The sequence below is a fragment of the Oryx dammah genome, unplaced genomic scaffold (genome assembly GCF_014754425.2).
Source record: "Oryx dammah isolate SB20612 unplaced genomic scaffold, SCBI_Odam_1.1 HiC_scaffold_26, whole genome shotgun sequence".
Taxonomy (NCBI): domain Eukaryota; kingdom Metazoa; phylum Chordata; class Mammalia; order Artiodactyla; family Bovidae; genus Oryx; species Oryx dammah.
This window is the reverse complement of record NW_024070210.1, coordinates 2,975,269-2,988,931: the sequence shown is the minus strand read 5'-3', so window position 1 is coordinate 2,988,931 and position 13,663 is coordinate 2,975,269. Positions and strand designations below refer to the sequence as shown.

The 13,663-nt window shown below is 50.3% G+C and overlaps 1 protein-coding gene across 1 annotated transcript in view; it reads right to left on the bottom strand.

Moving 5' to 3' along the window:
• PTPN21 (protein tyrosine phosphatase non-receptor type 21) overlaps positions 1-13,663 on the bottom strand; it is a 77,236-nt gene continuing 63,573 nt past the window's right edge. The window contains exons 14-19 of the mRNA XM_040227513.1: positions 10,667-10,804; positions 9,315-9,536; positions 7,001-7,129; positions 6,589-6,823; positions 6,047-6,207; positions 1-5,826 (exon numbers count right to left, since the gene is read on the bottom strand). Of these exons, the coding sequence (XP_040083447.1) occupies positions 5,698-5,826; positions 6,047-6,207; positions 6,589-6,823; positions 7,001-7,129; positions 9,315-9,536; positions 10,667-10,804 (1,014 nt within the window). The 3' untranslated portion in view covers positions 1-5,697. The remainder of the gene's footprint in view (positions 5,827-6,046; positions 6,208-6,588; positions 6,824-7,000; positions 7,130-9,314; positions 9,537-10,666; positions 10,805-13,663) is intronic.

Sequence of the window (13,663 nt, the reverse complement as noted above, 5' to 3'; positions counted from 1 at the left end):
TTTTTTTTAATCTCGTTTTTATTTTGCCTGTTCTGAAAATGTTCGTCACCTGTAGAGAACATTTACTTTTTTTCAGGCTATTTGTTTGGCTGACAGCACAGTGCGTGTGGCCAGTGGTGTCTGACTCTTGCGACCTCGTGGACAGCAGCCCGCCAGGCTCCTCTGTCCATGGGATTTTCCAGGCAAGAGCCCTGGAGGGGGCTGTCATTTCCTTCTTCAGGGGATCCTTCTGACCCAGGGATGGAACCTGCTGTTTTTTGCGTTTCCTGCATTGACAGATGGATTCCTTAAGACTGAACCGGTATGGTAATTATCCCAGTAAAAGCACAAAACCATTAGGTCCCTTCAGGACAGTTAACTCTAAGATTAAATCCTGTTTCAATAAATATTTCTCATTCAATAGTCCATTAATTTCATGTGATTTCTAAATTTCTGGAAAAAGATGTTTGGAGACTCTCATAGTATTTATGACAGAGCAGTTAGACCTGTGATATTTGCAGCTCTTATGAAAAATTAGTGACCAAGCTTATCCTCCTCGTTTATTTGTTCAGTTCTCCTCAGCTGATAAAGGAGCACGTGGAGATGGAAGGCCATCACCATTACATCAGTCTACCCCAAAAAGTGAGGGCCAACAGACACATGTCCGGGATAAATCCAGATAATCCAACCGTCTGAACTTCCCTGGTTGGTATAGACCTGCTCCTGAGAGTGACTACATCTTTTCTTCACTAAGCTTTCAGAGCTTGAATTTAAAATACACATGAGCACTAAAAATGTCGGTGGTGACAACCGAAATAAGGGAGTGGTCTTTATACAGGTTTAAACCCCCTACCAGTCAGTTTAAGACTGCGGATCCATTACGCTGGGATCATGAACAGCTACAGCCAGTGTGGGGGCACTATAGGCTCAAAGCCAAGGCATCGTTGAGATTTCAAACGGTCCTTTTATACGACACACCACAGTCATGTTTAATCGATGGAATCATGTTCAAAAGATCTACCTAATAAGTAATTTTTGAAAACTTCCCAGCAGTATATTAGCCATACTGTTAGTTCTATGTGCATGCCTGTGTGCTAAAGCTGCTTCAGTCTTTTCCGACTCTTTGAGACCCCACAGACTGTAGCCCACCAGGATGTCTGTTCGTGGGATTCTCCAGGCAAGAACACTGGACTGGGTTACCACGTCCTACTCCAGCGGAACTTCTCAAGCCAGGGATCGAACCTGTGTCTCTTATGTCTACAGGTAGTTCAATTATTCCCTTCTTGTCACTCATTTATATTTATTTGTAATATTAAAAGCATAATTTAAAATAAGCATATGGTTACTCATTGGAAAGGACCCTGATGCTGGGAAAGACTGAAGGTGGGAGGAGAAGGGGACGACAGAGGGTGAGATGCTTGGATGGCATCACCGACTCGATGGGCGTGAGTTTGGTGGACTCCGGGAGCTGGTGGTGGACAGGGAGGCCTGGCGTGCTGCGGTCCACGGTGTCGCCAAGTCGGACACGAGTGAGCAAATGAACAACAGCAACATACGCTTACTATCTCTTTCTGAACCCAGCAACATATTGGATGAAGTTCAGATTTACTCCAGTTTTTAGAAAATGAGTATTTTACATATTTCTGGAAATATGCCACCAGCCAGGCCCACCTCACACACGTGTGACCTAGAGACACTCCAGCTGTGGGGACACTTGCCGTGGGACTCCTGTGTCCTCAGCTGGGGGCCGCAGACCTCCTGCCACCTCCCTGGCCCAGGCCCACCGTCCCCCCCTCCCCAGGCCAGGACCACCCAAAGGCAGACACGCGGCAGAAGCAGACGAGGCGGGGACATGCTGCCAGCCCACCCGCCTGCGGCCGGCGCCCTCACAGGGGTCTCGGCGCCCCGCTCACCCACCCGTCCCTGACCTTCACAAGCCACTCGAGTTTCTCAGACAAACGACGGGACACTCGTGACGTGGAACTCCCTCATGAAACACTCATCAATCTGACTTCAGTTGCTTGCTGAGGCCCAGGCCCCACTGCCGGGCAAACCGGAATTGCTCCTGTGCTCTGGCCAGCAGGGTGCAGTGGGGAGGGGAGTTGCCCTGTTTCTTTCGGAGTACTGATGGCGAGGGTGTGACTACCTTTTCAGGCCCCTGTGGTTTCAATAAGCTTTGGGAGAACAAACCAGAGTTAGGGCCCACTTACAGTAATATTTCCCTCTGTAGACAATACTCTCAATAGTTTCACATACATCGGAACTTTTAGAGCATAATTTTTATTTGGGAACTACCTGTACTGTGCCAGTTTAACAACCCAAGGACCCTTTCTATTATTTTCTAAAATCCTCTGTCCACACACCCCTAACACATGCAAACCTTAAAGCACCAAATTTTCTGATTTTTTAAAAAATTATAGATACTTAGGGTAAATGAAGCTTTTATTGCAGGACATTGAAAAACTCATGTTCTTTCAAGAATTGTTTTCCCAAATTCCTAATGGACCTAGCCCTCTTTTTGAAGTGTCTGTCTCTCAGTTCAAAAAAAAAGGGTCCCCTCTAATTTAGACCATTTTAATAAACTTTAAACTGGAGATAGTTTAGCTTCTTCTACCTGAAATGTTGATAGAAAGCAAATTCCCTAAATGTCTATCCAAAGAATTCCCTTTAAAAGTCTGATTTTTTAAATGATTTACAATAAACTGTAGTTCATTATATTTTAATAAGACCACTGAAGTGGGTTCGGCCCTGGGTCTCCTGCATTGCAGGCAGATTCTTTACCATCTGAGCCACCAAGGAAGCCCAATGTAAAGTTTATATCACATGTAATGAGAACATTTATATTTCCTTAATATTGTGAACTTAAGTTACCGACCCACTTGAAAGGAGTATTTTCTTTTCCGGATGAAGCAGCAGACAGGCTGCCACGCCGTGCTGCTGTCAGCCCATCCTCACTCTTCCTTGGGGCTTCTGTCCCAGCCTTGGTCTTCCCGGGACCTTCTGGGCAAGCACAGCCTCTGTCTCAATCCTGCCAACACGGTTTGAAGGCTACATTCTAGGGCTTTCTGAATGTTTCACAGTGGATGTTCCAGAAGAAAATAAGTAATGAAGATTGCAATTCCAAATGAACAATTCCTGTGTTGAAAACTATCCACTGGAGCATTTCATCTAAAGATCCCACTGGTCAGGAGAACGGATGCCAGAGATGCCAGCACTCGTCACTGGAAAGCACTGGTTTGTAACCTACTCTGTGTGAAAATGCACGTTTTGGTAATCTTGATATGAAACTAAGAATATCAACAAACAAATAAAAGACACTAAGATACTGAAGCACTGTGTAAGTTTGGCAGACAGAAAATCCTCAACTCAGACATGGTGAGCCGATGAAACCTCAACGTTCTACAGTTTGACCTTGAAAATCATATTACTTCAAAAGTCCAGAAATGTAGATTTATTTTTATTCAGAAATACTTTCATATTCTCTAACTGTTCATCAAAAGTTTAAAAATTCAAAAGGGACACAAAAAAATTACATGGGTCTTAGAAGCTATGTCAAACATGCGAGTTTTAAGAGTGACATTTATACAGTGTAATTTAGCCCTCATAATTTTCTTATAATCAAATTATAGCAGGAACACAAACATACCATATATTACTCTTTAAAATTTTTGTTTTACAATATGTTCTTGTCAATGGGACACGTCAAAATGTTTAAACCTGACAGAAAAGCATTAAAAAAAAAATACCAATGGAAGAAAAAAGTATCAGAAGCACACCTGTCCTTGACCTGGTGTGGAGATGGGGAACACAGCAATAAGAAACGCTGAATCCATTCTCCCGGGGAGCGCGCTCTGAACATCCACACTTGGGTCTAGTGCTCTTTAAAATCATTTTACACTTAGAATCAATTCTTGCCCACTTTCAATATTCACGTTCATTGATGCCATCTGCATTTCCTCTTAAGGGGTTGGTTTCTGGGACAGAGTTAGGCAGGGACACACTGTTTAAAGGAAACCCAGTCTCACAGCTAGCCACAGACTCAGGGGTGACCACAGTGAGCGGAACCGCTTCAGGAGTGAACCGGGGCATCGGAACGTCCCTCGGATACCCGTTCACTGGGGGAAGTAACCCTGGGTTTGACGTTTGGGAAGCTTGACGTGTTGGAGAAGCGGCCTCCGGAAGGAAGAGAGGGCTCCTCAGCTAAACGCGCGGGCCAGAACTCCACCACCTCCTTGGCCCGCGGGGACGAGCGCTTCGCAGTTCCCCTGCCCACAGAGGGGCCTAAAAGGGGTCTTGGGGGCGCGGAGGAGGGGGAGCCCTGGGAAGAAGGAGAGGAAACCCCGGGATGTCCTGGACACCCCGGTCATCTCCGGTGGCCCCACAGGTCTGGGCTGTCATTTGGGAAGAAGAGGTGAGACTATTAACAAACTCCTCCCTTCTTTCAGGCAAAAGAAAACAAAGCCTCTTCATGGCTTCTTTTAATAATAATATAAACTTGATTTGTTTAAAAAAAAGAGAGAGAGAGTTTTAGGTGGAAAAACTTCAAGGAAACAGAGGGAGCTGTTGCCCATGACAGGCCCTGAGTTTCCCAGGGGGTACCTACTGGGGGGGGGTCATCCACTCTTTCCGAACCCTGCTCCGCCCAGCGGCTCAGTCTGAGTGCAGGTGACGCTGGGTGCTTTGTAAAGACAAAGGCAACTTGCATTTCCTGCGCTTCACGTACTCTCCTCCTAGTCATCCTCAGTACTCTTACCCCTGATCCCTTCCAAAACACTTTCAATATGTCTGCTGTTATGTACTGTTTCACCTACAAAGCAACATATATATTAAAAACTCAGATTTGTTTGCAACCAAAAAAAGTGCTTAAAACCATCTTAGGCAACTGCTTTTCACTTCATTTTCAACCAAAAAAAAAAAAAATCAAACACATTTGGGTTTATGAATAATACTGAAAAAAAAAATAGTGAATCTGATCATTCTCATACACGTATTTTAAAAATGTGCCTTTATTTCCCATGTTAACTTACATTAACTGACTCATTTGCGTACCTTAATGAGTTAAACTCTTGCTTGGAAAATATAGAAGGTACAAATACAAAGAACTTTTAGGATTAAAAAATTTTCTGAATATAAAAATGCTTTCCATGTTTCAAAAATAACACTTTTGGATTCTTGTTGTAGTTTTGGGTTTGGTAACTTAATGGTTAAGTACCCAAGGTTTTTTTTAAAAATAACATGGTTTTAAATACAAAGTTATCCAGGAACCACTCACATCTGTGGATCAGCCCCACGGAAAGTTTAGTTTCTCAACAAGAAAACCCCAAATATTTTCATCATAAAATAAAATTCCATTATCAAAAACTAGCTTAAGATACAAAACTATATATGCATTAGTGATTGCCAGAATTGCCCAGCACAGCTTCAGTAAAACAGAGAGAACTGATCGAGAAAATACAGTCTCCACACGTGTGCAAGCCCTGCAAGTCAGACAGAGGGGCGACGGGAACCTCGGCCCTGCCCTCAGGCACCGTCCTTCCCGGCGCGGTCCCGCCACCTCCGCCCTGCCGGTTCCTCCGGCGGCTCGGCCCGACGCGGCGCCCCGCGCTCCTCCCGCCACCTCCGCCCGACGCGGCGCCCGCGAAAGCGCGAGTCGGCCAGCATGTCTCCGTCCTTCCCGGGCTGTGACCGCCTCCGTGACCGTCCCGGCGAGCGCGGGGCCTAGATGAGCCGGGAGCTCCTGAGGAACTGGATGAGCACGCGGTACACGAACGTGTACTGGCACAGGGTCTGCACCATCAGCATCCGCTGCCGCCGCAGCATGTCCAGCACCCGAGGGACGTCCAGCGCCTGGGGGGGGGGAGCGGGGTGAGGGCGCGGCTCCCCGAGACCGCGGCGGGGGCGGGCGGTCCTGGGGGGACCCCGGCTGCAGGCCGGCAGGCAGGCAGCCTCTTGGCTACTCGGAGTCTCCCGCGGAGAAGCCCTGGCAGGCCGCGGGGGGCGGGGGTCCCTCCCCGCCCGGCCCCCGCGCCCGGCCGCCCTCCGCCCGCGCCCACAGGGGAGCAAGCACCTCGTTGTGCTCCAGGCAGGCGATCATGATCTCCGACAGAATGACGACGCCCGTCCGTCCCACGCCGGCACTGCAGTGGACCAGCAACGGGGGGTTGGGGCTTCTGGGTTCGCTCGTGCTGTTCGTATGGCGTCGAACAGACTGGATCTCTTCGAGGTATGCTGTGGGACACGGGTGACACAGACAGACAGACACACAGGCGCTGAGGCCCATCAGGCCGTCCCCGCCGCTGGGACGGCGGCCGCGGCCGCACCGCAGCGGGAGCCGGCGAAGGCCCAGCCGCTGGCCGGCAGTGCGGGCTCGGCGAGCCCCTGCCTCCACCTGCGCTCCCGCGAAATGCAGAGCTTCAGGGGCCAGAAGTGCCTGCTGCTGACTAACCAAGCGATCCTCTAAACCCTCTTCTGCTACGCTCTCCCCTGGACGCTGGAAATGGTCAGGTTAAAACAGGCCCAGCCTCGCACGCCACAATTCAGAGGCAGGAGAGAGCCTCCGGCAGCCTGCCTCCGCCGCGGCCTTCCCGGCGCCGCAGGGCAGACGCTTACCCAGGAAGCCCTTGAGGTCCTCGGGGCAGCCGTGCTCGGGCCAGTCGGTGTACTGCAGGTGCCAGATGGTGCGCTCCTGCCCGCTGAGCAGGTGCTTCATCTTCAGGCCCGTGGTGGCGTAGCAGCCGGAGTCCGTGCGGAAGCGCGTGGTGATCTTGAACCGCCCGTAGGTGACGGTGTTGTGCCTCGAGCCGAGGCGCGGCCAGTACCTGAAGCTCTTCTCCCTGCCGCCCTCCTGTCAGAGACAGAGCGCTCAGGAGCGCGGCCCTGACCCGGCCGCGGGCGGCCCTCCCCGCCCTCCCGGGGAGCCGCGCCGCCGCCCCCTTCTCTAAAGTCAGGCGCCCAGCGTCCCGTCGCTGTCCCCGTCGCTGTCCGTCTGAGGCCGCGAGAGGATCTGGAGAAGAGTCCTCACCTCCTCGGCCGTCACCATGGCGATGATCGCGACGCCCTGCTCCCACACCATCTGCCAGAAGTCCGGGCAGGTGTTCTGCAGCGGGCCCTGGGTGGCGATATAGTCCCATTCGATTCCACTGACAGAGACCTGAAATTAGGACGGGATTTTAAAAAATGAGAATGTGTGTGTAGGACACGCATATACATTTGTTCATGGTAATCCTTGAAAAGCAAACTGAACTATTCAGGTAAAGACTTCCATCTTACTCTTTTTCCTTATTAGTGTAATTTCCACTACTGGCACTTTTATAAGCATAAGTGTTATGAGTTTATAGAATATCTATATGTGACCTGGGACAATTTTCTTAACCTCTCCAAATCTCAGTTCTCATCTGAATAAAAATACTCCCTGCTCTCATGTTGTTGGGATTACTCAAGTCAACATATTCGACGCCCTGCACATGGAGGGTCTCAATAAATGGCTGTCATTCCTGCTGTTACGTGCTGGTTCTTACAAAAATAACATCATCACACCCCAAAGTTCAAACCCAACCTTCCCTCGTGAAGTACGATACACACTAGGATCAAGTGCAAGCAGTTAAGTCGAAAACCGAAGTCACATGTCAACTTTCCGGGGGCAGGGGGACAGCGGGAGGAATCCCTTCCTACCTGAGGAGTTCACCTCTGAACTTCTGAGTCAGGATCACTCCATACAACGATACTAAATTTCCACTTAAGATTGAACACCTCCTTGAAAACATTCTAATAAGTATGAGAGCTGTAGTCAGGAAATGGGGTTAAATTTTGGCTCCCCCACTACTGATGGCTTCCGGGGTGCCCGGGGTCAACCCCGGGACTGAGACCGCAGCCTGGGTCACGCCCCCACCTCCCACGGGCCCCGGGCCCCACAGCGAGCAAGGGCCAGGGGGAGGGGCTCGGGGCAGGAGGGGCGATGCGCGTCCTGACTCGGAGGTCAGGACAGCGGCCCACAGCGTGCGCTACGGGGTGATCTGGGAATCCCTCCCGCTGTTGCTGAAGATCTCGAAATGCCGCCACAGAGCCTCAGCATTCTTCTCTCGCCCACCCAGTCATGGGAGACGGGACACCAAAGAAACGCTCCGCTTTTAAATATGTCACCTCAGTCACGTCCAACTCTGCACAACCCCATAGACTGTAGCCCTCCAGGCTGCTCAGTCCATGGGATTCCCCAGGCAGGAATACTGGAGTTGGGGGCGGTGCCCACCTCCAGGAGATCTTTTCAACCCAGGGATCGAACCCAGGCCTCTTATGGCCCCTGCATTGGGCGGTGGGTTCTTCACCCCTAGCGCCGCCTAGAGAGCAAAGTTTGCGCGTGGAACTCTGCTCAGTGCTATGTGGCCGCCTGCAGGGGAGGGAGTTTGGGGGAGAATGGATGCCTGTATGTGTCTGGCTGAGTCCCCTCACTGCGCACCTGAAACTATCCCAGCACGGTTAATCGGCTAAACCTCAATACAAAATAAAAAGTTTTTTAAAATAAAAATCTTATGCACAGATTCCCAAAGACTGTCAAGGGCAGACTGCTGGGTCTCCGAGAAGACTCACTTGCGAAATGGCACTCATCCAACGTCAACTGCAAACTGAATAAAATGTGGGAAAGAAGAGAGATAACACCTGATCGTGGATACCTTCTCATTCACTCACTAGAAGGAAATGTCTTCTTTCCAGAGTAAGGAACTGACTGTCCACAGCCAGTGTGAACAGAGGCTGCGGAGACGGAGAAGACAGAGCCTCTGGCTTTGCTCACCGTCCTCCTATGGACCATCCCTTTTTCCACTTTACTGGGTGTAAGGCTACCTCAGGTAAATGGCCTTACCCTGTTTTGGGGCAGGGCAGGGTGGGGTGAGGGAGGAGCACCACTTGCCCACGAAACAAAAACGGTGTTTAAAAAGGAAAGAGTGGGCAAGGAGCGCAGACGGCTCCAGTGTGAGGGACGGTGTTGGTGACACCATCCAACACACACGTGTGTTACTTCAAAATGCACAGAGGTGCATGACAAGGAAAAATGAGCCATTCAGCCGCTCCTGAGAGAACCTGTGAGCTAGAGAGAGGGCTTCAGATTCAGAAGCACCACGTGCTCCAGGCAGACAAACGAGCAGCCCCGAAGTCCTGGGCACGATGCTGGGGGCAGAGGGACCACACACCGTCCCGCTCTAGGGTACGGATTTCCCAGCCCGCAGAACACTGGGTCAAGATGGTTCACAACAAGGGTGTTTTTTGAAAACAAGTCTCACCACTCTTGTGTTAATGATTTAACTGAGGACTCTGCCGCCCCGCCATTCTAACACTCCCCTCACCTTGATGTGGGAGGCATTGATGTAGCCAGTGTTGTTCTCCTTGGTCGGGACTAGCTCCACCCTGGCATCATCGTAGGGAAGCACGTCCTGGAACCGATTTCTTTCTGCATTTTCAGGGAGGCGTGCTGTTGAGCACTCGCCATCAACTAGCCGTTTTTTAAGAATTCTTTCATATTCTGTGAATACCATTCCCTGTTCTAACCGCTGTTCCAGAATTTTACACTGGAAAACACAGAGTGAGAGATACTATGACTGCAGTCCCATGCCACATCAGCTGCATCTTGACTGCACGTCTGAAAACTCGCTCTCTGCCTCAAGTCCAGTGGTATCCAATCCTGAAAATTCTAGATGAAACCAAAGTTAAGTTTAACAAGTCATGACAATGAAGGAGAAATGAAATAATCTTCCTGGTGAGAAATATAATGCGAAGCTCTGTTTAAACTTGTTCTAGAATAATTCATTGAATTCATTTTCTCTAAATCTATAGTCAATTACTTGACCCCCTTAGAAAGTTTGGGACTGACTTGTATACACTGCTAGAATTAAAATGGATAATCGGCAAGGACCTGTTGCATAGCATGCGGAACTCTGCTCAGCATCAGGTGGCAGCCTGGATGGGAGAGGAGCTTGGGGGAGAATGGATACATGTGTATGGATGGCTGAGTCCCTTTGCTGTCCACCTGAAAATATCATAACATTGTTAACTGGCTATACTTCAATATAAAAAATTTTTTTAAATTACCTGACGCCTTAAGAACAGAAAATTCTGCTGGAGAACAGTAAATCCTAGAGTAGGACAATTAATTCCAACTTCTATGAACAAGTGCTTCAACTTTGTCATATGAATGATACATAAAACACTGAAAACAGTCAAGTTGGAAATTATCTCCAGGATCCAGGTGTAAGCAAAGTAACTTTTGCTTAGCATAATTCATGCCTGCCTAATTTTGACAGAATAGAGCCTCCCAGCAAATACATCTCAGTCACAAAGAAAGTTTTGAACACCTCAGTGGTTGTTCACTGTTAAAAGCTTTCGATGTCAGGACAGAAGACACTGCCTTTCTTTCCTAGGAGTCCTCACATGCAACTGCTGATTTCCTCTCACTTTACGGCCACAAGAAGGTAAAGAACAACAGCCAGAAGCCAACAGACAAAAATCAACATTTAGCCTGAAATTATCTATCGAGGCGTTAGCTATAAGCTGGCCCCAGTTTTGCAGTCCAGGTGACCAAGTTCCTAACACTCCTTTATGATTATCAAACGGCTTAGAAAACCCAGGAGATTCTCAGGAAGGCAGCTCTGCAGCCTCGGCTGGCCCCGAGAAGGCGGGCGGCCTGGGGTCGCGTACGTACCCGCTCGTCGTTAGTAGCTCTGGCCGGCACGTCCTTCTCCTCATCGGGCAGCGGCAGTCGAGACAGGGAGAGTCCATTTAGAGCAGCCAATTTGAGAGGACCGACTTTTTTTGCATCTCCTCGGCTCTTTTTCATTCCCTACAAAAATAGTTACAGGTGTGTATATCAAACATACACGCATACAGTCCCTCTGAGAAGAGATTTCAGTGGACTGAAGACGAAACAAACAGGGAGGGAGGGTTCTCCTAAAGCAACAACCGCAGGAGCGATGACACTCCTACACACACACACACACACACACACACACACATTTGTTTCACAAATATGAGGAGGAAGACATTCCATTCAAGGCCAAAGCCTTGATAAGTCTTCCAGATAGAAGGTTTTGAAATGCAGCTGGTTTCAGGGCTCTGTTGTAATGGAAGGTGAGGTTCCGAGCAGACAGCATTCCTTCACAGGACTCACTGGACTCCTCAGTGTCAAACTGTGACACGCATGAACACCAGCTGTAGTCCACGATAAGGGTTTTAAATGCAGTGGCCTGACTGTAGTAAGCGCTCATACATTAAACAAACAGTTTCTCTGTCAGCGCTTTCTGCGGCGGCTCTATCGTCTCTGCATTCTGTGGCAGACTTGCGTGACTGGGGTTAGCCTACCACACTTCTGGTAAACGCCGCCTTTTCAAGTGAAGAAAACAGCAGGGCTGCAATCTCCATCATGACACAGGAGCGGGTGTGAGGGGGCGTCCGCGGAATTCTGTCTCCTGAAAACTGCTGTTTCTTCAAGCCAGCAATTTTGCTCTCGAAGGCAAACGAGCCCAGGAGTGCCAAGTCCTCTAACAGTCTACACCTCCTGGGAGGCCACGGGATATAATCGTAATGACAGCAGCCCCACTCTGACAGAGACGGTTTCCCCAGTTCTGTCTCATAGATGAGATCACCTTTGCCCCCGCTCTGTCAGCCCTGGAGGGAGACGGAGAGGGAGGCGCACGGACGACAAGGTTCCTGCTTGGGTGACGACGTCAGGATTCTCAGGGGTGCGGGAGGCGGGTGAGCGGCCAACACTGGGCTGGGGGGGGAGTGGGGGCCGTGCTGACGGGTGGCGTCTGCCGGGGTCCAGGGTGCCAATTCTCGCACACGCCTAATGTCAATCTGCCCCACAAGAGCCCGAAAATGGAAAACTCAGCTCCCGACAGCCAGGAGTGGCCCCGGCACTTCTCGGCCTGAAGAGGACTGAAATGCCCCAGCGCCCACGCGCTGGGTGGCTGGGAAGGCGAGCTCTAAAGCCAGCATTTGAAGAAAGGGGCTCATAGTAAAACCTCAGCCCCAACGCCCCTCACTTAGCCCTCAGAGGACATGGTTTTAAATGTACAGGCCAAATGGTGGCTTCTCGCATGAGAACCACCACGCAAGACTGAGGGTGAGACAGAAATTCTTCTCGTAAACACATAAGCATTCAAACCAATCCACCTCTGCCTGACAGCAATCAAGTCCCTGCAGGCGGAGACGGGCGGAGAACTCCGGCATGTTCCTGCTTATCTGCGATTCATTTCACTGTTTTTAGTACTAAACCTCCACAACCATAATTCACACTGTGTGTTCATTCGCCTGCGGTCACCATTAAACAACAAAGGCAACCGGGAGTTACAACAGCGGGGGTGGGGGGGGCGGGGTTCAGAGGATAGCAGGGGGTTGGACTCCAGCTCTTGGGAAGTCAGTCAGTTAAATGTGTGATCCAACCTCACAGTAATAAGTTAAACTTGACCGAGCACTTTCTATGAGACAGGACCTCACTTTTTTCCCTCCAACAACTCTCTGGGGTTGTCTCAGTTACAAATGAAAAAACAGGAGTCAGAGAGATTAAGTTCTTGGTTCAAGGTCACACCAGCTAGCTGCCTCCTTGTATATGCTAAACAGGGTCAAAACAGTAGAAACCTTGCATTCAAGTCAGTCATGCTGCTTGACAGAACTCAGAAGCCCTTTCTGAGCCTAACCTTCCGTGGGACCTACCACCCCACCACAGAAGACAGAGGAGGGGAGCCTGTCTGGGTCACGTACGGAGGAGCCGAGGGGCTGGGTGTGAAGGGCCCGGCCCCTGTGAGAGAGCCAGTGAATGGCAACGCCTGGACTCGGAGCCGAGATTTCCACTCTTGGGTCCTGTGTCTACTCCCAGCCTGCGGCTGCCATTCACGTTTTTCAAGTAAGAACATTCCTTATTTGAAGGGGTGGGGGTTGGTGGGGGGGGCTTCCCTGGTGGTTCAGTGGTTGGGAGTCTGTCGGCCAATGCAGGGGACATAGGTTCAATCCCTGGTCTGGGAGGATTCCACCTGCCACGGGGCAACTAAGCTCACGGGCCGCAAACAAGGGGAGCGAAAGCATAACCCAGTCACATGGTCGATACCGGAGGCCTCCGTGCCAAGGAAGGGGGCATTTTGTACCTTTAGCGAACCCAAATCAAAGTCTTCAGATTCAGCAGAACTCCCTGGGCCCATTCAAAAACTACAGGGCAAACAAGCTTGAATACTGGACTCTACTCATCTGGGGCCAGACTCAGGCCCCACATTAAGAAACAGGCACAGTTCTTGATGTAATCAGTGAAGAGTGTCAACTATGAGAGGGCTGGACCAGCTGGTGAGGACTCAGGCTGAGCTACTTCATCCCACACACACATCCATACCCTGTCCTGCCCCAAATCACCGACGCTGGGCCACCCTCTCCACTTCAGCCAACCTGAGACACTGGCCTTTACTGTTAGGCAGTTGAGTAAGGATGTACTCCCAGGAAAAATTAAAAATCAACTTAGAGGAGAATCCACCTGCCAAGGCAGGAAACATGGCGGGGTTCAGCCCCTGGTCTGGGAAGATCCCACACGCCTGGAAACAACTAAGCCGCAGTGACCGAGCCTGGGCCACAGCCCCCGAAGCCCGCACACCCAGAGCCCCGAGGAGCCCCCGCACACCCAGAGCCCCGAGGAGCCCCCGCCGCACACCCAGAGCCC